Source organism: Scylla paramamosain, chromosome 12 (assembly GCF_035594125.1).
Source record: "Scylla paramamosain isolate STU-SP2022 chromosome 12, ASM3559412v1, whole genome shotgun sequence".
Taxonomy (NCBI): Eukaryota; Metazoa; Arthropoda; class Malacostraca; order Decapoda; family Portunidae; genus Scylla; species Scylla paramamosain.
In genome coordinates this window covers 13,648,388-13,675,447 of record NC_087162.1, presented here as the reverse complement: position 1 = coordinate 13,675,447, position 27,060 = coordinate 13,648,388, and the positions used below count along the sequence as shown (strand labels likewise).

At 42.6% G+C, this 27,060-nt stretch overlaps 2 protein-coding genes across 4 annotated transcripts in view; one reads left to right on the top strand and one right to left on the bottom strand.

Moving 5' to 3' along the window:
- Positions 1-10,890, top strand: part of LOC135105705 (uncharacterized) — a 57,098-nt gene extending 46,208 nt beyond the window's left edge. For all 3 annotated transcript variants that reach the window (XM_064014116.1, XM_064014115.1, XM_064014114.1), the window contains 4 exons: positions 6,526-6,708; positions 7,615-7,719; positions 8,190-8,426; positions 9,004-10,890. In XM_064014116.1, coding sequence (XP_063870186.1) covers positions 6,526-6,708; positions 7,615-7,719; positions 8,190-8,426; positions 9,004-9,177 — 699 coding nt within the window. In that variant the 3' untranslated portion in view covers positions 9,178-10,890. The remainder of the gene's footprint in view (positions 1-6,525; positions 6,709-7,614; positions 7,720-8,189; positions 8,427-9,003) is intronic.
- Positions 10,891-15,888: 4,998 nt separating this feature from the next.
- LOC135105709 (uncharacterized) lies at positions 15,889-26,492 on the bottom strand. Its single transcript, XM_064014123.1, has 4 exons — positions 25,908-26,492; positions 18,208-18,864; positions 17,390-17,647; positions 15,889-16,398 (listed from the first exon to the last, which is right to left on the bottom strand). The coding sequence occupies exons 2-4, from the start codon at positions 18,560-18,562 to the stop codon at positions 16,265-16,267; spliced, it is 747 nt and encodes a 248-aa protein (XP_063870193.1). The 5' UTR covers positions 18,563-18,864; positions 25,908-26,492; the 3' UTR covers positions 15,889-16,264.
- Positions 26,493-27,060: the final 568 nt, after the last annotated feature.

The window sequence follows — 27,060 nt, the reverse complement described above, 5'->3', positions numbered from 1 at the left end:
ATAGAACACACCACACAGCCAATACATGAAAAGTCAGTGAGGTGATGAGCACTCGTAACCACCACGCCACAAACACACGGGAGGCCTTGCTGGGTGTGTGTCTGTGTGGTGTGGGGTTGTTCTTGTCGATAACAAATGCGAGGCAACCCATGCAGCTCCCTTTACCCAGTGTGGAGCTTAAGCCAGGTGAGGTCCCTGCGGTCTCTTATTAAATACATGATGTGCATCACCTTAATTATACTACTTTGTGTTGCTTACTAAACCAAGAAGCTCGTGTGCGTGTTAAATAAACCATCTGTCTTTCTGTATACTTCCTGTCAAGCTCTGGCTAACTAAGTGCGTTATACTAGATAAAGAGAAATAAAGAGTTTGAGTCTCTCTCTCTCTCTCTCTCTCTCTCTCTCTCTCTCTCTCTCTCTCTCTCTCTCTCTCTCTCTCTCTCTCTCTCTCTCTCTCTCTCTCTCTCTCTCTCTCTCTCTCTCTCTCTCTCTCTCTGAGTAAATCAGCCAACAGTCCCGTAGCAAAGTAAACCAGCAGCATAATAAGACGTGTGGTAATGTTTGGTGTTCGTGGCGTACTCGTATAGAATGAAACACGGCATGGTAATATCTACTGTACTACTACCACTATTACTGCCACTACTGTTACTATACTATCTTCAGCATTAATAACCATTCCTCCATTATAACTATGCTGCTTTCATTACTATCACCACTGCTACTACTACTATTACCGCTATTACTACTGCTGCTGCTGCTGTTACTATTACTGATGTGCCTAAATACATCTATCTCGATGCCTATTAACCTACTAATTATGCTGTTAAAAAAAGGACTTGATCTCCGGAATTTAATTTTTTTTTTTATTAACGTTTTGGTTCTCTTTAATTTTTCTTTCTGTTTCTTCTTAAGTAGAGTGGTGTCTTCTTAAAACACAGCAAACACTGGACTTGTAAACTCAGTGTCGGCCTCCTCTTCCTGCTCCTACTCCTGCTCCTGCTATCCTACAACTCCTCGCACACATTTGTTCTCCCACTTCCCTTCATGCCTGTGTGGATCCTTGCTTCCCATCACCTCACCTCCTTCCCCTCACCATCCTCTTAACACTGACCCCTCTCTGTGTCTCTGTGTCTGTGTCTGTGTGTGTGTGAGTGTGAGTGAGTGAGTGGGTGTGCATGTGTGTGTTGTTGTATTTACCCAGTTGTAATTTACAGGGTGTGAGCTACGCTCATGTGGTCCTGTCTCCATATCTACATGTGTGTGTGTGTGTGTGTGTGTGTGTGTGTGTGTGTGTGTGTGTGTGTGTGTATTTACCTAGTTGTACTCGTATTGTACAGGGCACGAGCCAAAGCTCATTTTGTCCTGTCTCCGTAACCATATTTATCCAGTTTCTCTTTAAACATGTGTACCACCTCTTCCTTCAAATCATTCCAGATTTCAGTAGTTCTATATGAGAAGCTGCATTTCTTGATGTCGTTTGAACATCCACTCTTCTTTATTTTCTTCCCTTGCCCCCTCCTGTCTCTCTCCCTCCTCCATTTGTGGTACCAAGTCATTTCTCTCTATTCTTTCTATATTGTTTACTTATTTGTACATTGTTTTCAGGTCTCCTCTGTCTCTTCTCTCTTGTAGTGTTAGTAAATCCATCTCTTCAAGTCTTTCTTCATAACTTAAGTCTTTCAATTCTGGTACCATCTTTGTCGCTATCCTCTGTATTCTCTTCAGTTTCTTTATATCTTTTTTCTCTGTGGAGCCCAAACTGCTGCTGCGTATTCCAATTTAGGATATATCATGCTTTTTGTAATTTTCTTCATCATTTCTTTATTTAAATAGTTAATCACTACATTGATGTTTGTATGTAGAGCTGAATATCCCGTTTGTGTCTTTCAGGTGATAGTGTGTCCTGAATCATTTCTCCCGAATCTTTTTCTTGATTACTTTTCGTTATTATTTCTCCTCCCATTTTGTACTTCCATGAAGGTCTCTTTTTTTATTTTTACCTATTTCCAGCACGTGGCATTTTCTGGCGTTAAATTCTAGTTTCTATCTTTGGTTCCATGCATGTATCTTGTCAATATCCCTTTGTAACTCCTTTCAGTCATTTTCAGCCTTTATTATTTTCATTATTTTTGCATCATCAGCAAACATAATAGATGCCAACACAGATCATGCGGTACCCCACTTGTCACTTTGCGCCAACTTGAAAGTCCCTGATTACTGTTCTCATTTTCCTCCCTTGTAAATAATCCTTCATCCATCTCAATGTTGCTCCCTTTAGTCCTCCTCCATTCTCTAGCTTCCACATAAGGATTTTGTGGGGAACTTTATCGAATGTTTTTTTTGAGATCTAGGTATACCGCATCAACCCATCCGTCACTCTTGCACTCCATCTATTACTCTCGTATAGAAGCTCAGTAGATTTGTGACACATGATCTACCTTTCTTGAATCCAAATTGGTTTTCTGTAACTATCTTTTCATCTTCTAGATATTCCACCTACCTGTCTTTAATTACTATTTCACAAAGCTTGCTTACAATACTTGTTAGTGACACCGGTATGTAATTTAATGTTAGCTCTTTTCCATTCCCTTGATACTTTTCTTTCCCTCAACGAGCTGTTAATTATATCTCATATGGGTTCTTCCATTTGTTCTCTGCATTCTTTTTTTTTTTTTTACATCCATCCATTTACTTGATCTGTTCCCCATAGCTTTTCCAACATCCAGCTCTTCCAGCAGTTTCTTGATTTCTTGTCTCTTTACTTGTATCTCCTGTATTCCCTCATTCTGTGATACCATTTTTGGTGCCACAAATTCGGTTTCTTTTGTAAACACAGACTGAAGACTCATTCATTAGTTCACTCATCTCCTCAGTAGTTTCATAAATTCTTCCTTCCCTTTTTAACTTGTTTATGTCATCCTTATGTTTCATTTTCCCGTTTACGTATCTAGAAGAGTTTAGGTTCTTCCTTGCATTTTCTTTCTATGTCACTTTCAAAGTTTCTTTCTTCTTTTCTTATTATACTATATTCATTCCTTGCCTTTCTGTATTCTTATCTAGCATTTCCATTAAGTTTTCTCATAATTTTCTTCCATGCCCTGCCCTTTTTCTTTTTTGCTTGTACACACCTGGCATTATACCATTCATGCTTCCCGATTTTCACTTTATAACTTGGCACAGACTGTCGCACCCCTTTCTCTATACTTGCTCAAGCACAGTTCTGTCACCCATTTCTAAATTGTTCATTCCTGTGCAACACTTTTTCTTCCTGTGGTACTATTTCTATTATCACATGATCGCTTATTACCAGTGGACGGAGACAATGTATACTTGGCCTACTTTCCGGGGTTTTTGTAAACACTAAGTCCAGCTGTGATGGTTCTTCATCTCCTCTGCATCTTGTAGGTTCATTCACCCTTCTCTCAGTTCTTTGTTTTCTTTTTCTCTTTCCGTCTCCCTCTTTTTCATCTCTATTATATCACTGGATATCTTTTTTTTTACATTTCCACTATCCACTTCTCTTCCTTCCTTCCACGCCTTTATCATCATTGTTAAGCTAAGTATTTCTTCTCGTATTTCCACATTTTCTTCTTAAATTTTCCACATTCGTTTATTTGTGTGACCTATACTGAGATCCTTTTCCTTGAAGCCTTCAAAAATATTTTGGTTCATGCCGGCCGCCATCTTCCCTGTTGATATCACCGACCGCCAATGTTTACCTTGTATCACTCATTTCTCCCTATTGACCACTCCTCTAGTAACTCTTCCTCTTTCCCTGCGCTCCACACCTCGCACAAGTCCCTATTGTGGAGACAGGACTCAAAGTTTGGCTCCCCTGCACAATCACATCTAGGTTGATACTTGGAGCTGATGTGGATGCTGTGTCCCATCAGCTGGACGGCGCGCGCGCGCGCGTGCGTGTGCGTGTGTGTTGCATGAGTGTTATGTGTAGTTTCATAATACATTAATGATAATAACTCTTATGTGTTAAATTGTAAGGTTAAAATGGTCCAAAATTTTTTCAGAAGAGTTAGATTATTTGGTAGCTTTTATGATTCTCTTCATGCAGTTGTCTCCTGTATTTTTTTTTTTCATTCATTTCTCAAATTTTCATGAAAGGCTGAGGTTTTCTACAGGCCTCCACATCCTGCCACTCCTCCACTACTACCTCCACCATTCATACACACACTAACACACACACAAATGGCCCCTTAACCCATTGACTGCTATGAAGGAATGAAAATGTTATTTTCCAAATTTAGAGTCTGATTTCAAAGGACATAATTGACAACAAAGGAGGTGAATAATGGGGTAGTTGAAATCTTATGTTTTTTTTGTTTTTTTGTTGTCCTAAACTGTCTAAGGTTACTGTAATGAAATGAAGGGTGTGCCATAGTAGTCGATGGGTCAAGGCTGTGTGTGTGTGTGTGTGTGTGTGTGTGTGTGGATGCAGGTGTGTGGGTGTGTGGGTGTGCATGAGTGGGTATGAAAACAGGAGGACATGATTTAAGGGAAATTACATTCAGAAGCAGCTAATAATTTTTTCTACCAGTAGTTTGATTTCAGTGATTAAAAAATAAATAAATAAATAAAAAATAATAATAATGTTAAAATGAGTTTTCTTATTTTCTTATAGTGTATGGTAGTTGATATTTGATCTTCCTCATATTAAAATAATGCACCATTAAGTTAAATTTAAGCTTACATGCAGTATTTCTAAACTTGCATATGTAGCATTACAATTACTATTTTTCCCATGATGATCCAGGTTGTCTGCTGATACTTTTGATGATATTTTGAGAGACTCACAATGCAGCTATTTTAGTCTGATGGTATCCCTATTTTTCCTGATGCCCCCAGCTGTTTATGAATACTTTTGAGACTGGACCATTACTATTTAGTCTGACACTCATTTTCAGTAGCGTCAAGACTGGCATAACTCTGGGTGGGTCTGACTGATGACAAATGTGTGCCACTCCTCCCCTCCTTCCACCTGCCTTCTCCTCACAGCCATGGGTACACTCCCTCACCCATGCCTTGCTGACCACATCTCAACCTGTCCTGAAGAGATCACACATTGCTGTGACTCAGCTTACCAAACACCACAGTCTGATTTGTAATATTTTTCCTTGTCTAATAAGGACTGGGTTTTTGTTTATGACATCTTGAGTGCCATTTGATAACTTCCATAGTGTTGGGATCAGAGGGAATGCACAATGGAAAAGACTCTTATAATTTTTTTTATATTTGGATAGGGCTGAGATTTCTATTTTGCCTTTTTTTTCCTGGTCTTGTTGTCTTGGCCAGAATCCCCTTTTGCATAAAAAAAAAGAGAGAAAATAGGTTGATGAAAAATTTCCTGTGATCCTTTGAGTGAAGTTATTGGATTTGATGATGTGAGTGACTCCCAGCTGGCTAACAGGACCAACTCAGTCATACTGAGTAATGGGTAGCCATTCATCAGACATCCTTCATGAGTGGCTAGTGAAAAATTCTATGAGCTCTTGAGTGAAGTTACTGGATGGGATGATATAAAGGATCCCCTAACAAGACCACCTCATTTGGCCTTATTGAGTGATGGGTAACTGTTCATCAGACATCATTCATGAGTGGCTGGTGAAAAGCTCCATGACCTCTTGACTTAAATTGAAGTAATTCCGAATGGACTAACAAAACTAGCTTGAAGCCTCCCACTGTGATCTATCCACACCTTCATGACCCTTGCAACCATGTAGCTAAAAATAACCATGCAGAAACAACATGCTAATTTCCTTTGATATAAAAAAAAAAATCCTTCTTTTCCCATAACCATAAACTGCACATGCACACAGTCCTACCCACTCTAAACCTTCCTCCAGACTTCGGACTTGACCTGAACATCTTTCCACACTACACAACTTAACCTAAACTTCCTCTTATACCATAAAAATTGACCTAAACCTCTTCTTGCACTACAGAACTTATCTAAGCTTCCTTCTACATAAAACTTAACCTAAACTTCTCTCATACTATAGAACTTAATCTAAACTTCCTCTTATTCTATAAAACTTGACCTAAACCTCTTATACTGCAGAAGCTAACCTATATTTTTTTCTTATAGTAAAACTTCACTTAAACCTCTCCCATACTACAAACCTCAACCTAAACCTCCTCTTATAGTAAAACTTCACTAGACCTCTCTTAGTTATACTACAAAAAAATTATCATGAAGTTTCTCCTATATGCACTATAAAACTCAATCTAAACATCTTCAACCCTGCAAAACTTAAGCTTCCTCCTATACTATAAAACTTAACATAAATATCTTATGTACATCAAAATTTGAGCTGAGCCACCCAAACTACAAAACTCGACTGTAACTGACATAAAACAAAATCACTACATCACCAAACTTAGTGACTCAGCCTGAAGACTAACAGCTCACTATGCCTTTCTTGCCACTCTTTCTTGCCACCCTCACAACTCTCACCAACCTTTCCTTTCCCTCCCTCACTGCCACTTAGCTTAACCTAATGTCATTTGGCAGTTCACCATCATCGAATTTGAGCCTGAGACGCTAAGGATCCTGCTGGACTACCTTCACACTGGGTCCTGTCCCCTGACCTGCACCTCCATCCCTGGCCTCATCTGTGCTGCTGAGCATTATGACCTCCCAGAACTCCTTCAGGCCTGCTTCCATCATGCCAAGCAGTTCCTCCGTATTGAAGTGGTGAGTGAAGTGTGCTTGTGTGTGTGTGTGTGTGTGTGTGTGTGTGTGTGTGTGTGTGTGGAGGGATGGAAAATGGATGGAGGGTAGAAGGAAATAGAGGTGGCAAGTGGAGTGTGCCTGTGTGTCTGTGTGTGGAGGATGATGGGTGGAGGGTTGAAGGAAGTATAGGTGGTGAGTGGAGTGTGCTTGTGTGTCATTCACCTACAGTCATCTGCTGGTCACTCAGTCATTCCCCTATGGAAAGAGCTCAGAGCTTGTACTGACTGATCTTTGGGTAGGACTGAGACCACTCTCTCACCACACACAGAGACAATGAGGCCACAAGCCCTTTAGTTATATCCTGTACCTACTTGCTGCTAGGTGAACAGAGGCTACACATTAAGAGGCTCGCCCATTTGCCTTGCCACACCTAAGTCTCAAACCTGGGCCTTCTTGGTTGAGAGCTGAGCGTGCTGACTACTACAATACGCTGTGTGTGTGTTACTTCATGTTACTTGTATTTTTTGTGCATCTGGTCCCAAAGCAGCCTGCAGGCTCCATATATCATATTTTTCATCACTAATAGTTGATGCATGTAGCAGTTAAGTATTTATAAGAAATGTCATAAATTGTGCATAGATGTAGAAAATAAGAAATAGAGTGTATTTCTACTGATATCACCTTAGGTTAGTGTGGCTTTCCACAGAATATGTTAACATCCACTTTGAAAGATGATCCTAAAGAGAGAATATTTTCTGAGGAGGCTAGTATATAAATGTATGTTGGTACACAGCAAACCTAAGTGCCTTATTATGGTCTCTGTAGAAGAAAGGGAACTCAAAGTTAACTTTTTTTATGTATCTAATGTCCCTCGGGTCACACTGGGTATTACTACTACTGTGTGTTGAGGCAAGTGCTCTCCCACAGGTGTGCAACATGCTGAGCAGCCTTGAGAACTACTACTGGCGCTACACCTCTGCCTCAGAGCTGGTCAACATGATCCTTGCCTTTGTGGAGACTCGTGCTGTGCAGGTGAGCACCAGAATTATAACTAACTATGGTATTCAGAGGCAGACATTATGGAAACCTCATGCCTAACTGGTTCTCAAATAGAGTGATGGATGAATTAAATAAATTCAGTGATCAGGTTGTTAGTGTCATTAGGGAGCTTTAAAAGATTAGACAAATTTATGGTTGCTTCATACAGGGACTGCCAGGTGTAGGCTTGACAACTTTAGGTTTACTTTCTTTCTTATGTTCTTGTCTCCTTCTTCAAATGATTTAACTTTTTTCTTGAAAGCTGGAAGGAAACTCTTTCATTAGATAACTTCATTTTTCACTCACAAGTTGGAAAGAAATTTAGTGCAGGTCATGTCAGGTACCTTTAGTTCTATCTGCCGTTACTACAGGATTGATCTTTTTTTAAATCCTGTATGACAGGAGTCAGATTAGATACAAGACTGCTGTTGGATCTCCTTGTTAATAATGTCTCTTCTCTGCAGGTGTTTCAGTCAGCAGACTTCCTCCAGCTGTCTGAGTCTATGGTGAACATGATGATGGCAAGGAACCTGGAGGTGGCTGAGATCACCAAGTTTGAGGCGATGCTGGCGTGGGCCAAGAATCGTGTCAAGGTGAAGGGTGCGTCCAAGGCTGACTCCCGTGTGGAGTTCCGCTGCATCATGGAGAGGCTAACCAGGGAGCTGAAGCTGTACAGGATCTCCCCTCAGGATCTCATTAAGGTGAGAATGAGATTGTGTGAAAATTTATTGGGTGATGGTACTGAAGTAATGCTCAGTAGAGTTGGAGTAAAGTAGATTCTAAGAAGCTTTTATGTCGGAAGCAGGTTGCCTGCTCTGAATAGTAAGTAGGAGAATTTTTAGTTGATGATAGATAGTGGGTTAATAACGAGATACTATGAGTAATTACTACTAATGATCAGGTAAAGTATCTTTAACTAACATCACCTCATAATGTACCTGCTCCAGCTGTGGCCTCATGGAGTGTAGTTGTAGACTCTGATGTATGTAATGCTTAGTGATGAGATGTATGGGGTACTGTATTTACGTCCTCTGTTTTTATTCTTCCTTATGTGATGTACACTCAGTCAGGTCTTGTATCAGGGTTTATTAAGAACCAAACCCTTTGTTGTCTTGGATTCACTAACACCTAATCAGTATTTTGCCTTTTTTAAATTTTTGCTTGTTATTCAGCCTCTAGCCAAGTAGCATTTTGACTAACATTTTTAAAGCAGTTCTCCAGTACCTTTGCTTTCTTGCCTTCCTGGTGCTCTGGGTTAGCTCTTTCCTCCCCTGGCAGATTGTATTACCAAGCAAAGCCATCAAGAATGAAAGGATTCTGGAGACCCTCATGTTCCAAGCCAACTCGGGCATGTACAGGATCAACGACTCTTATCTAGAGGCGTGTCAGCAGCGACTCCAGAAGCAAGACTCCAAGTTCAGCGAGTGGGAGTCCTTTGACTATGGACTATAGCGCCGGGTCCTTCTTCCCCTCCTCTTCCTCTTCCTGCTGCACCTGACCACCACCACCTCCACCACCACCACCACCACCACCACCACCACCACCACCACCACCACCACCACCACCACCACCACCACCACCACCACCACCACCCCCACCACCACCACCACCACCACCACCACCACCACTACTAGTAGTTGTCAGTCATGAAGGCACTGGAAGGTCTGCAGAAGAGCATCAGCGTGTTGCACTGTTGGCCGCTACTTGGCAACTCACTTCATCTGGCAAATCCTCACCTGCCTCAGTCTCAGTGTAAGGTTGACGTTGTTTCTACTTCTGGGGCAGCGAGCGGGAGTCGTACAGTTTCCGGGCAGCCTTAGAGTGTCCTCAAAATGGACAACAACATAGGACATAATAGAGGAGATACTTTTCTCACCTGCTTGTGGAGAGGAACAGGTTAATGTAAAGGTAGAACAGAGATGACCGCTTTTTTGAGTTGGTCATGTTTGTATGTGTCTGTGTGTGTGCGTGTGTGTAAGTGTGTATTTGGGTGTGGGTGTGACCTCAGGTGAAATGTTATGTACCCCATGTAACTTGATGCTCCGTGACCTCATATCACAGAAGGTTAGGTCACCAGGTGTCCGGAGGAGGTCATGGAATCTGTCTCTTAAAAAGCAGATGCCAGCCGTTACTTGTTACTCTTATTTCTCTGTGATACTCTGCTCTTTCCTTCGCCATGTCATGTGTGTGTCGTCTGCATGCCCATGTGTGTTTGTGTGTATTTGCATGTGTACCCGTGTGTGTGTGTGTGTGTGTGTGTGTGTGTGTGTGTGTGTGTGTGTGTGTGTGTGTGTGTGTGTGTGTGTGTGTGTGTGTGTGTGTGTGTGTGTGTGTGTGTTTGTGTCGTAGTGCAGGTGTCTCATGCACACGGCAACACACCTGTCGAGATGAACTTGCTCTAGTGAACTGATGACCTGGTAACCTGAAGCATAATGAGAGGCAGACAAACCCTTTAAGTTTAGATCAGACAAATGTGCTAATGTGTAAGGCGAACAAGTGACAAACAGACAACTGTGTAACGGTATCTAAGGAATTAAACGGCAGAACCTCTTTTTGGTCTCACACACACACACACGTTAGGCCCAGGGTGAGGTGATCACAATGCCTTGGCCAGCAACACTAAACAGTCCAAACAGACAATAATACTACAACTGACGTACAATAAGATAAAAGAGGCATAAGGTTTTTATTAAGCTACTCCAACCCCACTTTTGAAGAATACATAGGTAGTGCATAGTTTTAGTACAGTCACTATCACTACCACTGACTACAGGAACTAGCTCACACAACCACAGACTATCCTCACAATGTCATCTGTGACATCCACAACTTAGAAGAAATTTTAAAAGGCAAAGAATTTCTACAAACCTAAGAAATTTTTACAGCTTAAATATTGAGTAGATAGTATGCACTGATATGTATACTACTACTATGACAGTTCAATCATTGGATGTTTGATAGTACTTTTTTTTGCCCCCTTGTCTCAAAACCTGTACACACGAAGACTTAAAAAGATGTAAACTTCCGACACAAACTCAGACTAGACTTGTTCAGGTGACGACTTCCGCCCTTTGTAGATGAAGTTTCCTGGAACTAAAAAAAAGTGTGTATAATGCGAAAAGCTGTGAAAATAATACGCTTATTGTCTAGAAAATATATAGTGAGGGAGGGAACATGGGAGGGAGGGAAGCAGGGATGGGAGGGAGGGATTGTGGGAGGGAGGGAGGGAGGGAGGGAGGGACAGATGAATGGGTTTGATTGATTTAGTCCAGAATGACCAATACAGGAAGACAATGCGACAATAAAGTATATTTTCCTACGTTGTCGTGGGGAAAAAAATGTATTGAATGGCAGTAACTTGCTTTTAGTTCCCCGTGTTGTGGACGAGAAGAAACGTCACACACATTCAGAAAAGTAAAAGTAACAGAAATTGGTTTGCACTTCCTTTCCAACACGGATTGACAGAGCAAAAAGGTGAATCAAGGTCAGTCGAAGTTCTGTTTTGTGCACGAATTTTTCCTCTTTGGGTGTGATTCTGTGGTTCGTCACTTTCATGTTGGTGCAGTGCGGTGTTCCTCCATAACGGGTCGGCTCCCTCCCCATCCAACTCTCCTCCTCCTGTCCCTCATTTTCCAGCACCTCCTCCTCATCATGCCACGGTCGTCTCCCTGCCTCCCCCCCCACCCCCGCAGAAGGTGACCCAAGCACTCCGGTGTGCCGTGTGCTCCTGCTCCAACGCTTACTCTTCCACACCGCAGTGCCGCCACACGCACCAGGCCCACTGTGTGTTGCCAGGATGTGACACGGCCGTGATGGGGGCAATAACAGCAACAGGGCCAGCCTCACTGTGTTGGGGCAGTGTTAGTGGCGCAGTGATTTCAGCGTCAGCCATGTTGAGTAACAGGACCATGCAATAAGAAATAATTTCAAAGGGACTGAATATTCGGCTCACTCCAGCGTTGGTTGTCGGACATGAGTACGTGTTGAGTGTTGGGGACAGTAGTGTCTCGCTTGCCTTCGGCGGGGCTCCAGCTGTGTGGTGTCCCAAGCGCAGCGGACCCACGCGGCCCTGCGTGGCGTTGGCCTGTGGGTGGCGCCAGGCATCTTGTCAACCTGCGCTGCTCCTCCTCATGTTCTCAAGATCTGTTTTTTGAAGGTTCGAGGTACTTTTCCACGTCGAACTTTGATTTCTTCCTACCGATATCTTCTTTGTGATATTCCATATGCATTTCATCATCTAGATATTACTGAGCTACAGTATTTACAGACTTTCTTCCAGTTAGAGTCATGTACCTTTGTCGTTCAATCCGACGGTTCTCATTTTTACCGTGAAAACGTTACACAGTGTCAGAGGCGGATATGTGACAATAGAGGTGTCGCTTTTTTGCATTCATTCACCCTCGTTTTCCATGGAGTCATTTTGACAGCAACTGACGGCTGGCACCAGACTCAGCCCGACTCCGGTCATGTCAATGAGTGGTGACCTGTACGCTGGGCCAGCCTGCTGGCTCACTCATATTCTCGCACTCAGGGACAGTCCCCACTCCGCGTCCTTTTGAAAACGAAGAGCAGCACACCATCTAGGAGAGAGGGACGGAATCCGGTTTCTTGTGAGAAGTGGAGTTCGTTCGGCGGTTGCATTCACTCCACTCGCCTCTCCTCCGCTGAACTCGGCTCCCGTATCAGTAGGCGAACAACGACACTGTGCAACCTACTAGAAAGCAGTGAAGAAATGTGTTATTGAAACTTTCTTTAGCCATCCTTCGTGTGCACTGAAGGGTATGTGGGGGGAGGAGAAATGTGTGTGTGTGTGTGTGTGTGTGTGAGAGAGAGAGAGAGAGAGAGAGAGAGAGAGAGAGAGAGAGAGAGAGAGAGAGAGAGAGAGAGAGAGAGAGAGAGAGATACGTCTCCCCTCTCCCCCACAAACACTTATATAAAACCATGATAATAATATTAATAATGATGATGATGACGATGATGATGATGTTCGTGTATAATTTTCATGTCTCGTTCTTTCTGTCGATTGGGCGACACAAAATGGAGATTCTCATAGTATGTATGAGTACTGTAGTGACTTAACTCTTACTGGGGTGGGGCGGGGCAGGACGGGGCAGGGTGGGCCAGGGCAGGACTCCTCACTCCCCTCCCCCCTCCCCCCGCCCTGCCCCGCCCCGCCCCGCTCCCGGAGGTTCTGTCTGTGCGTCACATTGGGTGTCTGGCGGCCTGTGGGTGTTCGGTGCCTGCTAGGAGGGAGCTACGTCCCCTTCCTACTCATGCTTTATTTGTTATATTCTTCCTCTCTTTTTTCCTTTTTTCTATTTTCATTTTCTTGTGTTAATGCTTCTATCTTTACGCTTCATCATTACATCACCTTCGTTCTGTTTTGGTACGTTACTTTCTCTTTTATTATTCCTTTCTCTTGTTTTACCTTTTTTTTTGACACCGAGCTTTCTCTCTCTCTCTCTCTCTCTCTCTCTCTCTCTCTCTCTCTCTCTCTCTCTCTCTCTCTCTCTCTCTCTCTCTCTCTCTCTCTCTCTTAAGACGCTCATAACTCCTGTACCTGTATCACCCAATTAAACAGGTGAATATAATTTATGAATAAGTAACGTCCCATTAGAATCCATAAGTAAGAAAAAAAATATTTGGAATTGACTGTGATTTTTAAAGTTTCACCTTTTATCATCTTGACAATTTTCTTTTCAGATTTATATTTGTAATTTCAAATTTGGGATTAATTCGTTAATCAGAATAAATATCAATGTAGTTATTATTTATAACCTCGAAAGTTCATAAATTTAAAATTCGCTTGTATTTATTTATTTATTTCATGTGTGTGTGTGTGTGTGTGTGTGTGTGTGTGTGTGTGTGTGTGTGTGTGTGTGTGTGTGTGTGTGTGAATTTTATTCGTGTCTTCATTCATGTTTCTCTCTCTCTCTCTCTCTCTCTCTCTCTCTCTCTCTCTCTCTCTCTCTCTCTCTCTCTCTCTCTCTCTCTCTCATCCTGTTTGATCGTTGTAGCCACAGTTCCCTCATTTGCTGTTTTATTTATTGCTTCCCTTTAACTTTTGTCTTTCTTTTCATTCTAGTTTCAGTGACAGCGAATTTTCTGTGATCGTTTTCTTAATTGTGATTATTTGTTACATTAATTTTTACTGCATATGTGATAAGTTTATTTATTTATATACTTATTTATCGTTTTATACTTCAGAGTTCTTCAGCATTTTCCTTCGTTTCAGTTTAGATAATCTATAATTGTATTTTTCCCCTACGTGTTCTTGACATGTATGTAGCGTCGCCAGTGTCCCTCCCCGTCCCCTCCCCTCCCCTCCACTTCCCCTCTCCTCCCCGCCCCTCCCCGCCCCTCTTCCTGGGAACAGCTCCTCCGTTGGTCCTCAACAATTTGTACGGTGTGATAAAAATACTCTCATTCCCATTAAATGTACATTGTTATTTCACATACCGCATGGATATATGTTATTTCAAAGGGCTTGTATGAATATTTGTATAGTTGCGTCAATGGGTTAAAAAGAAATATATATATATATATATATATATATATATATATATATATATATATATATATATATATATATATATATATATATATATATATATATATATATATATATATATATATATATATATATATATTTAAATACTATTCGTCGACTGACATACATACATACCTTCGTGGGCGCGCGTGGCTGTTGTTTAGCTTAAAAAATAAAATACAGTGATGGCGGGGATTACTATATATAGTAAAAAAAAAAAAAAAAAAAAAAACTGATGTTTGTGTGTGTCCTGTTTCGCTGGACATAAATGTGACAAAAAAAATGCTACAAAAAACAATTCTGTGAGGGATGGTGTGGCAACCATCTTGTTGCTGGTGTTCGTGTCATTGTTATGTGGCGGGGCTGTGAGGCGGCCCTCGGCGGGGTTATCTTAGCGGCGCCTGCGTCCTCCTCCACCACCACCACCACCACTACCACTACCACCACCATCACCAACCATCACCACTAGTACCACCATCACCGTCACCACCACCAGGCTTCACCCCGTGCACTTGAATTGCCCCAAAAAAGCGTAACCCAAACAAACAAGGCATCATTAACCAGGGGGGAGGGGGGAGGGCGGCAGACTCACCATTCTGGCCTTTATGAGTACTCCAGGCAGGATGTTGCATTCACTCCAATGCGATCATGATAACACTGAGAAATTCAAAGGAAGGCAAATTTTTGTCCCTAACTGTCTAGTATGGAGGAGGACGGCGGCGCGGTAGTGTAGGAAACAAACCATACTATATAAAAAAAAAAGAAAAAAAAAGTTTAACCCTTGCTGTGCCAATTGTGTGTTCGAGTGTATCACAATCATGTAGTGTAATCAAAAAAATGTTATTTGTAATAATGTTGCCAGAGAGGGTATCCTTGTTGTCATCTCTAGCGAAATATTTTTCTACTTACTTTTTCATAGCTACGACTTTCTAGCGCTGCCTCGTGTTTGTTCCTTAGAGATGAGGCGCCGACCGGGCAAGCCGAGCGCGCACGCCATTGGCTCCGGGCAAATCGAGCGTGCACGTGGTTGGCTACGGGCAAGCAGAGCGCGCACGTGATTGGCTGGCACCTTTCTAGGTAAATTCCTGTCAGGCGGCAAACGTTGTGGACCAGCTGAGTGGCGGCTGGTCGAGCTGGGCATAGTTTTCGTGTTAAGTCCTCGCTCGACCAGCCACCACCCGGCTCACCAAGGCAGCTATTCAATCTCCCACACACCTGGCCATCAGCGGCCTTCTCACCTGGCCCGCAGACTTCCTCATTAAACGTCTTGAAAGGAAAATTCATGCGTGAACTCTTTGTAACGTAGCGCACGGAGTTTCCAGCAGGCAGTCTTTGGGAACGGCCTGGAGGAACTCTGGAATGTTTTGGAGTTAGTTTTGTGAAGCAGTCCCGTGCGTGCTTCCCTTGTCGGCGCGGCCCCTCATTCTTAGACCCCCTGAGCGAGACACTCCACTCCGTCGTACAGCTGTGCGTCGTGTACCCGGACAATAAACAAGTACTGACACCTCCTGACTCTCATTCCTCAACCCTCTCCCCTCATCTGTCCTCTTTAGCTCTCACTTGGATGGACTACACCTGCTCCCCATACCAGGCAAGTGGTTCCAAACATAACGGTGAGGCAGTATTGTTTATTGTGTGTGTAATGGGACCATAATGTTGCTTCTCTTGCGATCCTCGAGGTTAAGCAACAGTGGGTCTGGTTGACACATGGATGGGTGACTACCTGTGTGTGTGTGTGTGTGTGTGTGTGTGTGTGTGTGTGTGTGTGTGTGTGTGTGTTCATGAAATCACAATTTAAATATAATGAAACTATACAAATTATATTAATGTACTCATATCACAAGTTATGGTTACAATAAAGGAGAACAGATGACTTGAAAATAAGTACATCCACTCGTCCTGCACTGTTTACCATCTCTGCACCTTCCACCCTCAGCACACTACCACCACCGCTCTGACGCAGGAAGTGGGCGGCGAGGGCATGGTGGATCACACATACTGGCGACGACGAGTTGTTGAGAACATATTTTCGCCATCCTTACAGAAGAACACCTCACGACACACCCCGGTGGCGTCAAGGGCGTAACACTGCTGGCAGCTGTACACGTCAAACACGGCCCGCCCTTTGTCAGGTGAGGAGGGAAGGAAGGAGGGAGAAAAGCGTTACTTACTCACACCCAATCAGGTGCTCTCTTAACTATATCATATTTTTAAATTTCTCAAGAATCTCAACTCGACCACTTTTGACAGCCTGTAGTGGAAAGTAGCGGTATCTGTCAAGGATGTTTTCATGGTTCTATTGGTAGTTTAATAATTTTACTGCGATGGTCAAACTAGAATTCAGAGGTCTGTAAAAGAAAGTACATGGGCACAAAGAGAAAAATGGGAGCACCAGGTAAAATTTTCTAGGCTACGTATCTATATAAGAAAGTATTGCATAAATTACTAAAAAAAATGACTGTGGTAAAAAAAAAGTCTTGGAGTGAAAGGGTTAACAAGGAAGGAAAGAAAAATAGTAAATCTGAGAACCTGTTCAAGTATCTCTAGCCTTTGATTTGTAGCCTTTATGAAAGCTTTATGTATTTAAGAATACCGACCTTAATTGTAGTACTTGACAAGAACTAAGACAATAATGAACTTTATTATTTTCATAATACTGACATATTTTGGTAACTAGTGAATATTGTTAGTCCATCACCACTAAACCAGCCACTTGTAACCTTGGTGACTGTCGATTCAGCGCTGACAACCTGAGCTGAGTTACAGTTCGCTCAGGTCTTCATCAGAGGAAACGATGCAGTGAGGCCACAAGTAATGACACCCGCGCACTCCATGACTCATTCATTCCATCACCCCGCCTACCGCACACCCCTTGACTCACTCATTCCCTCACCCCGCCTCCCGCACACCCCGTGACTCATTCTCTTTCCCCTCTACCCGCGCACCCCGTGACTCACTCATTCTCACACCCCGCCACCCGCGCACCCCGTGACTCACTCATTCACTCACCCCGCCTTCCGTGTGCTCCATGACTCACCCATTCCCTCACTCCGCCACCCGTGTGCCCCATGACTCACTCATTCCCTCACGCGTCTCCCGTGCACCGTGACTCACTCTCCGGCCTGAAGATGTAGTCGGTGATCTCTGGGATCCATATGGCCTCCTCCACCTCCTCCAGGGACTGCGGTAGTGCCTGTAGGAGGAGGAGGAGGAGTGTCTGCTGATGGAACAGAGGAGCCAGACGCTTCTCCAACAGGTGACAGGCGTCGGTGTTGGTGGTGTTGGTGTTGGAGGTGGTGGAAGTCTCGTAGTCTGCCTGTAGCACCTTGTCCACAATTTCGTGATTCACTGCTCGGATCCGCTCCAGGTAAGCTGTTCATGGTGAGGTGTGGGGTTAGTTTTTTTTTCTTATGTTTTTATGTCCGGTTCTCCAAATCTATCAAAGCTAGGATGGTGCCTCCTAATGAAGGACTTTGGTTTTGGCATTTGGGAACCGTCATTCCAGGTGGATGCCCTTCCTAACCTCGGATAATGGCCCTGAAGACCCCTTAGGAAATCTCCACAAGTTTTCATCTCTGAAATAGTACTATGTAAAATCATATATGCTTTCTCTGTCAAACTGCTTCACGAATTTTATTATTACTCTTATTCCTCTCTGGTTTGCTTTCACTAGGGGTCGCCACAGCGGATCAACTTTCACTAGCGCGCTCGGTCTTATGCATCTTCCTCAGTCACACCCATTACAAGCATTTATTTTTTCAGTACATTCACAAGCCTTAAGTAACCTTTTCCAATGCTCTCGGTCTTCTGTGCCCTCCTCCTCACTCATTACAAGCATAATAATAGTGCTACATACTGCTTAGATCTTTACGTAACTCCTCTTGCGACAAAGAAAATCAAGGTCACAATCAGGCTACTTCATTAGTACTCACGTCTCTGGAAGTCCTTAGCCCAGCCTGCGGTGATGGCGAGAGGCAGACGCTTGGCCACCAGCTGCTTCATTCGCTCCCCCATCTGCTGCAGGGTGTTTAGCGACATGGGGGTGGTGGCGGAGGCGGCAGGAGGATCAGTAGGGAGAGGCAGAGTTGGGGAAGGGAGGGGGAGAGTGGAGGTACGTGGCGGGGAGTCAGGTAGGGGAATAGTAACGCGAGCTGACGGCGCAGGAGTTGATGTGGAGGAGGAGAAGGATGATGAAGAAGAGGAGACAGAAAAACTTGTGGTTTCTGCGAAATATGAGTCTAACTTCAGTTTATCCACTGGTTTTTCAAGTTTGTGGCTGTCGTACATCTTAGGATGCTCTGTTGCCTGTGGTACTTTTGTTGCTTTTAGTTTTCCATTGAAGCTTATGTTTTGCTTCTTCGGCCATAGTGTCGGTTTGGAAGATGCTGGAGTGGGTGAAGCGGGTGTTGGTGTGGGGGCGAAGGTGCTGTGGGGTTGTGGGTAGAGGAGTGGGTGAGTGGTGGTCGTAGGTACAGGCAGGGCGAGGGTGTCTGAGGCCAGGGGCTGAGAGGCGGTGGAGGTGGTGGAGGCGGGAGTGACGAGACGCAGCACAGGCACTAACTTGATGCTCTCGCTGCAGTTCCCGTTGTCTGGGGTAAAAAAAAAGTGTGATTTGATGAGTTTGTCTCTGTCTATTCCCTTCGTGTTACACACACACACACACACACACACACACACACACACACACACACACACACACACACACACACACACACACACACACACACACACACACACACACACACACACACACACACACAAAAAAAAAAAAAAAAAAAAACCCTCTCTCTCTCTCTCTCTCTCTCTCTCTCTCTCTCTCTCTCTCTCTCTCTCTCTCTCTCTCTCTCTCTCTCTCTCTCTCTCTCTCTCTCTGATGTAGTAAAAACATTCACAAAAGCGTAACATCACAATAAAACTCCCCTAATTAAGGTTTTCCAAATTGGTGGTCGGTGTTGTTTTATTTTCAGAAGTGATCACACGCAAACAACAACACGCACTGAAGGTCGGACCCACTCCCTCACTCCTGCACTCACCCACTCCCTCACTCCTGCACTCACCCACTCCCTCACTCCTGCACTCACCCACTCCCTCACTCCTCACTTTTGGCGGAAATATTTAGCTTTTTTCCTACTTTCTTTTCTCTTCTTTGCTTTTTCTTTCTTTTCTTTGCTTTTTCTTTCTTTTCTTTTTGCTAAACTTTACACGTAGACTTCATATTGCTAACCTTTTTTTTTCTTTCTTTCGGTATTAGAATTTTTGATGATCATGTTTATTATCTGCTACATACTAATGTTTTGCCAAGAAGATTAGTGTGTTTGTATCTCTTGGTATATAAGTATTGAGGTTAGTAAATATGCTTTTTATTTTTTTTTCATTATATATTTGTGTCAAGGAGAATGGGAGAGAGAGAGAGAGAGAGAGAGAGAGAGAGAGAGAGAGAGAGAGAGAGAGAGAGAGAGAGAGAGAGAGAGAGAGAGAGAGAGAGAATACAGTGATAGAATGAAAGCTGATAGGCGGTTTAGTTTGCTATTTTACTACCGTATTGTATGGTGGACCTCAGAAAAAAACAATAAAAAACAAAACAAAACAATAACAGTGGTCAGTTTAGCACCTGACGTGCCTTAAATACTCCTTTTCTATATTAGTTTCAGTCGCAAGAAGGAGGAAAAACCTGCCGTTGTGTAATCATCAGAGCCTTTAACTAATGTGTCGCTGCTGATCGGGTGGAGAGTTGACAGTTTAACAGTTTAACAGAAAGACCCGGAGAAGTTATAAATGAAGGGGAGGGGTAACAAGATACAATATATAAATAGAGAAACATAAATGAAGTAGAAAAGTGGATCATTTAACAGTTTATTTACCGAAAAAAGGGAAAAGGGTACAAAGGATGTGGAAGATGAACAAGATACAATATATACACACACACACACACACACACAGAGAGAGAGAGAGAGAGAGAGAGAGAGAGAGAGAGAGAGAGAGAGAGAGAGAGAGAGAGAGAGAGAGAGAGAGAGAGAGAGAGAGAGAGAGAGAGAGAGAGAGAGAGAGAGAGAGAGAGAGAATGCATAAATACAGAAATAGGGTGAAAGTTGGTGATCGGGTGGACAGTCTCACTAACAGTTTATTTACGAGAAGAGGGGAAATCTACAAAGGAGGAGGAAGGTGAACAAGATACAAGATATACCCCGCCGCCCATGAAAGTGGCGCGCATAATAAACAAACCGTTGTTTCATAGTGGGAGAAAAGTGTCCAGCTCAGATGAAATGGAGGGCTCAGTATAAAAACATAAGAACATAAGAACATAAGAAATAAGGGAAGCTGCAAGAAGCGACCAGGCTTACACGTGGCAGTCCCTGTATGAAATATACCTACCTACTTCCATCTATTATCCCCATCCATAAACTTGTATAATCTTCTCTTAAAGCTCTCTAGTGTCCTAGCACTAACAACATGATTACTGAGTCCGTTCCACTCATCTACCACTTTATTTGAGAACCAATTTTTTCCTATCTCCTTCCTAAACCTAAATTTTTCAAGCTTGAATCCTTTAATTTCTTGTTCTATCCTGGTTGCTGATCCTAAGAATTTTGCCCACATCCCCCTTGTTATAACCCTTATACCACTTAAAGACTTCTATCAGGTCCCCTCTTAACCTACGTCTCTCTAAAGAATGTGAATTTAACAGTTTCAACCTCGCCTCGTAAGGAATACTCCTCATCTCCTGTATCCTTTTAGTCATTCTCCTCTGTACTGATTCTAATAGACCTATATCTTTCCTGTAATGTGGGGACCAGAGCTGCACAGCGTAGTCTAGATGAGGTCTGACCAGCGCCAAGTTTAACTTTAATATTACTTCGGGCCTTCTACTTTTAATACTCCTAAAAATGAATCCTAGTATCCTATTTGCCCTGTTTCTGGCTTCTATGCATTGTTTTCCTAGACGGAGTTCAGAGCTAACTATAACTCCTAAATCTTTCTCGTACCCTGTACCTACCAGAGTTTGGTTGTTTAATGTGTACCTATTGTGTGGGTTTCCTCTACCTACGCTAAGCACTTTGCATTTATTGACATTAAATTGCATTTGCCATCTATCCGTTCATTCATTCATTCTATCTAAATCTGCCTGCAGGGCGATGGCATCCAATTCTGACCTAATTCATCTACCTATCTTTGTGCCATCCGCAAATTTACTAACATCACTACTAATTCCACTATCCAAGTCATTGATATATATTAGAAATAACAGTGGCCCTAATACTGATCCCTGTGGCACCCCACTAATTACATGACCCCACTCGGATTTCGAGCCGTTTATTACCACTCTCTGTCACTAAGCCATGACCCTATCCAGCAAAACGTGGGACCATTGCTAAGCAGTTTGAACAGGTGTCAGCTGTCACATCTCTGCATGTCACCCCGTTAAGGAGTACTCATATTTGTCCCGCTCGCCCGGAAATTGTACCAGATTTATTTGCACATTTCATGTCGATGTAATGTTTTAAATGTTAATGGCACGTAAGCCTTAGATATCCCATACCAAAGTATATCTTATTAACTCCCTCCAGAAAGGTGGTCTTGGGTCAAGTACATTTCTAAGGAGACAGGACTGCCACAAAGAACTGTGGACTGTGTGCGGCGTTGGTTCAAAAGATGACGTGGAAATAATGATAATTCCTCCCCAGTGAAACAAACTGCTCTGAACGAAGGTGTGTTTTGTCAAAAAGAAATTTACTTTTGATAATGCGTCAGCTGAGTGCGTCACCATTCCTCACAGCAGGAGAAATAGAGTAAAAAAACATTGGTGTGTGTGTGATACGAAACGTAACAAAAACATCAGCGCACCATTTTCATTGGCGGCGTGTGGATACATAGAAAAAAAAAAAAAAGAGCAAAACATGAATACACTCATCTACCACTTTATTTGAGAACCAATTTTTTCCTATCCTTCCTAAACCTAAATTTTTCAAGCTTGAACCCTTTATTTCTTGTTCTATCCTGGTTGCTGATCCTAAGAATTTTGCCCACATCCCCCTTGTTATAACCCTTATACCACTTAAAGACTTCTATCAGGTCCCCTCTTAACCTACGTCTCTCTAAAGAATGTGAATTTAACAGTTTCAACCTCGCCTCGTAAGGAATACTCCTCATCTCCTGTATCCTTTTAGTCATTCTCCTCTGTACTGATTCTAATAGACCTATATCTTTCCTGTAATGTGGGGACCAGAGCTGCACAGCGTAGTCTAGATGAGGTCTGACCAGCGCCAAGTATAACTTTAATATTACTTCGGGCCTTCTACTTTTAATACTCCTAAAAATGAATCCTAGAGCGAAAGTTGGCGATCGGGTGGACAGTCTCATATTTTAATAGATTATTTACAGAAAGAGGGGAAAGTTACAAAGGAAAGATGGAAAGGTTAAGATACAGTAAATACATAGATAAAAAAAATAAATACAGAAATGAATACAGAAATAGAGTGAAAGTGGGCGGGCGGTTCAATTGGTTATTTTACCAATGCTTGACATCGTGTAGTGTGTGGTGAACTTCATGTGGTGTTATATATAAAAAAAGACCTTTTACAATAATGTTAAGCAGAGAATACTAAATACTTGATGGACTGAGACTGAGTTAATGGCACCACAAGGAGGTCATGTGGCGCCGGGTGACCAGTATCATATTTACTTTCCGTGACTCATAGTATTGGTGCTTGTGTTCACTGCGGTCAAGGATACAAGGCTTGTGTTCCCGACCACTTCAGGATGTCACTGGGTTTGATGTCAAAGGCCACATAGGTGATTAGTCGGGTTTTCCAGTGTGTTTCTTACTGATGTTGTTTGTGTGCTTGTTTAAACTATCGCGCCATTAATTTATAATCGAGTTTTCCAGTGTTTTCTTATTGATGTTGCATAATCATTGTTAAACTAAAGCTAGAATCATTAGGTACCCTTGAAAACACAAGGACTGCCATTTGTAGGCCTGATGGCTTTTTGTAGCTTCCCTTATTTTATTATATTATTATTATTTTATTTATTTATTTATTTATTTATTTATTTTTTTGACAAATATATGGATGGGGGTGATAAGTGGAAATAGATAGGTGCGTTTCATACAGGGATTGCCGCATGCAGAGCTGATGGTTGCTTGCAGTTTCTCTTATTTTATTTTATTTTTACGTTCTTAACAAATATGTGGATGGGGGTAATGGATAGGTAGGCACGTTTCATATAGGGACTGCCACGTGTATCCCTGATGGTTTCTTGCAGCTTCCTTTAATTCTTTACGTTCTTAGATCTATCGGGGCCACGGTGAGAGGAGTGAGGAAGCCCCTGAATGACTGACTGTTTTATTGGTAAGATACATAAATAAATGTTCTGTTGAGGGTTGTATAAATAGCTGCTATAAGGGAGGGAGGGCGGAGGAGGTGCCGCGGCCTTGCATGACACCGCCTCATCGCACGCTGGCCCGAAGGTTAAAAATGCAAACATTTTACCCTGTATTAGATATTTGTGCTTACCCCTTTAGAGGCTCTTACTTCATTTCTTTTTACGTATTAGGAAGAGAGAGAGAGAGAGAGAGAGAGAGAGAGAGAGAGAGAGAGAGAAGGAGGAGAGAGAGAGAGAGAGAGGAGAGAGGAGAGAGAGAGAGAGAGAGAGAGAGAGAGATCCCATTCAAAATGTTGTTTCCAAAAATACCAGGTATAGAAGAACTGAAAAGAAAAAAAAATCTCAGAAATACTTAAAACTTCATTCATCCATCCCATACATTCCAAAAGGTCACCCAGTAATATACAAAAGCACGTCATTAGATCATTAAGGTGTTAACAAGGCAGTGCATCCAACTTTCGAGCTTTTAAAACTGAAATAATGAGGTTGTGATGTGGGTGTGGCGTAGGTGTGGCGGGTCGTGGTGGTGTGGGTGTGGTGGTGTAGTGGTGAGGATGCGTGAGGGTGAGGTAGCTTAACTGTGTGGTGGTGAGGATGTGGTATTGTGGTGGTGAAGATGGTGGTTGTGAGGGTGCGATTGCGTGGTAGTGTGGGTGTGGTGATGTGGTGGTGGTGTAGCGTGAGAATGTGGTGGTGGTGAGGGCGCAGTGTTGTGGTCAGTCATGAGGTGTGGCAGGCAGGTGTGCTGCGTGATGGTAGGGTGTGTGGCGTGTGTGGCAACACTGAGAGCAACAATGTAAGCAAGCACACGAGGTATTTCTGGAAGGCAACAGGAAGTGTGTGTGTGTGTGTGTGTGTGTGTGTGTGTGTGTGTGTGTGTGTGTGTATAGCGGGCATACCAAGCTCATCGTGTGTGTTGCTGTGTTTAGTTATTCATCATGGCTTCACTTCCTTTGTTGCGTCACGTAAATCATGGAAAACTCGGGCTATTTTTAACATCTTTTATGAAGTCAAGGACACAGTGTGAAGTTGAGGGTATGGAATTTAAACTCTGGAATCCATTAACCCTTTTACTTGCCTCTCGAATTTATTAAAGTGGACTGGTGAAAATTTAATAGAGTAGGATAGTTTTAAAAGATTTTGTTTCACTTTCCTCTCGAATTTGATATGATAGTCTGATGAAAGTTTAATAGAAGCAGAATAATTTTAAAAGATTATTTCAATGGGCTCTCGAACTTGATAAAATTGTCTGGTGAAAGTTTGATGGAAGGGAATAGTTTGAAAAAATCTTTCAGTGTTGTCTCGGACTTGAGGAAATGGTCTGGTTAGTTCCGTAGAACTGAGTAGTTTTAAAAGACACTACAGAGAAAGGTCGAATAGTTTCAAGCATGGATAGTATTCATTATGGGTTAGTAAAGTTCTTTATGTTTACTCTTCTAAAGTAATAAGAGTCGTAGTATTATTAGGAGTTAAAGAGATAAGGAAGCCACAACAACCACAAACTTGTATAGTGAGAGGACGAGACTACTTAGTGACTAGAATTTGGACTCCATTTAGGTACAAAAGAGAATTTCATGCTTTTGCAACAGCCAGGCAATGTGTACACAAAATAATAAAGATAATAGATGATTTCAGGCATGCACGTCATAAGAAGAGAAAATTGAGATATCATGGTTTGCTTATTAACGCGTATGTAACCAAGAACTGTGGCTGTAATGTGCATAAAGGAAAAATACGCAAAATGGTGAAAAAAAGGGATGAACGTGTAACATCTTGACAAGTAATATAGGTCATAACACGATAACCTAAAGGTATCTGGGTTTGTCATTAACGCTTATAAAACCAAGAATCGTGGCTATAATATGTACACAGGGGAAATAAAGAAAAGTAAAAAAAAAAAAAATGAACGTGTAGCATCTTGACAGGTAGTACACACACAATCTCAAGTATACAGGTCATAATAGAGGAAATTTAAGGAATTTAGGTTTACTATTGACGCTTATGAATCAAGAACCCTGATTATAATATGTTGTAGAGGAAAAATATACAGTTTTGCACCTGGGAATTAAAAGCATAACAGAAGATCAAGGTGATATATTGGGAAGATGCAGTGACGCACGATTGTTTTAACAATAATTCTACACTGGTAATAGGAAGACACATGAGAACCCGTGTAATAACCTCAGTAACCTTTAAAAAAATAACTTATAAGAGACACGTTTAGGAACACAGGTGTAGAAAGGGAACTCACCTGGGGCGTGGGTGCCTGGCTGGAGACTCACCACAACACCTTCCGTCACGGCCAGGAGGAGCAAGGAGGGGCAACACCCGTCACCGCTGCCAGCACAGAGCCGCGCATCTTAACACCTGCAAACGGACAAGCGTGTTATGGAGCAGAAAGGAAGACACGGCGATGCTTAGTGAGCCACTGGAGGCGTGCACGAGGCGGAGTTCTGAGCATCTCGAGAAGTGAGGAGTTCGTGGAAGTGAGCCTTGCGTCGCGACATGGGACAAAGGTGCGTCTATGGCCGGGCTGGGAGGCTGCCACATACCACCACACTACGCGCCACGCCACAAGCTACCAAGGGCCACAAGGAGGGCACGGCTACATCGCCATGCCCTCCTGTAGTCACCAGAGGCAAAACTGTGTCACTGCTGGTTGCGTAAATGTTTATGGTGTACACTACATCCGCATGGCCTCAGCGCTTCGCTTATTTGTCGCACTGACCTGAGGACCATATCCTGAAACACCTATGTGCTGCACCTCCACTACATTCAAAGTGACTTGGGTTTTCAGGGGTGTTCTAGTGATAGATTAACAAGATTTCTAGATTATTTACAGGAGAAACACTGAAAACCCGGTTAATCATTTCTATGGCCTTTGAAAATTGTAATGTTGAGAGAGCGAAGCGTTTCTGAATACGGCCTGAATATAGCCTGTGGTGTGCATCCCTTTCCCCGGGACAGAGGGTCTCTGTAACATTCGGGTTTCCACAGTTTCCTATAACCCGGGTTTCACCAGGTACCCTTTTATCAACCAACCCGAAGGAAGGATAAACATCTGATTCGGTCCACTTATTTATTTATTTTATTATTTATTTATTTATTTATCTGTTTTATGGTAGCTTGATTAATAGCGCCACAAAACAGCGTCATACAACGCCGGTTGATCAGGTAAAAGCTTTTTCTTCTGTCAATCATCGCATTAAAAGTATTTAGCACTATGTTCACTCGTACTGTCAGTTTTTGCCAGGAATCAGTTCTGTTCATTTATTTATTCATTGGCGTGAGTGCGACCTTTTCCAGTGACTGATCGATGCGTCTCGTGTGGAAATTTAAAGCTTTACCTCGTGCCGTTATGATTTCGTGAAGATAATTAAGTGCTGCTCAGGTAAATAGCTGTC

Coding starts and splice junctions, on each gene's coding strand:
- LOC135105709 (XM_064014123.1), bottom strand. CDS start 18,562: ATGTACGACAGCCACAAACTTGAAAAACCAGTGGATAAACTGAAGTTA. Junction 17,648..18,207: donor GGCTAAGGACTTCCAGAGAC/GTGAGTACTAAT, acceptor CACCATGAACAG/CTTACCTGGAGCGGATCCGA. Junction 16,399..17,389: donor CTACATCTTCAGGCCGGAGA/GTGAGTCACGGT, acceptor CACCTGACAAAG/GGCGGGCCGTGTTTGACGTG.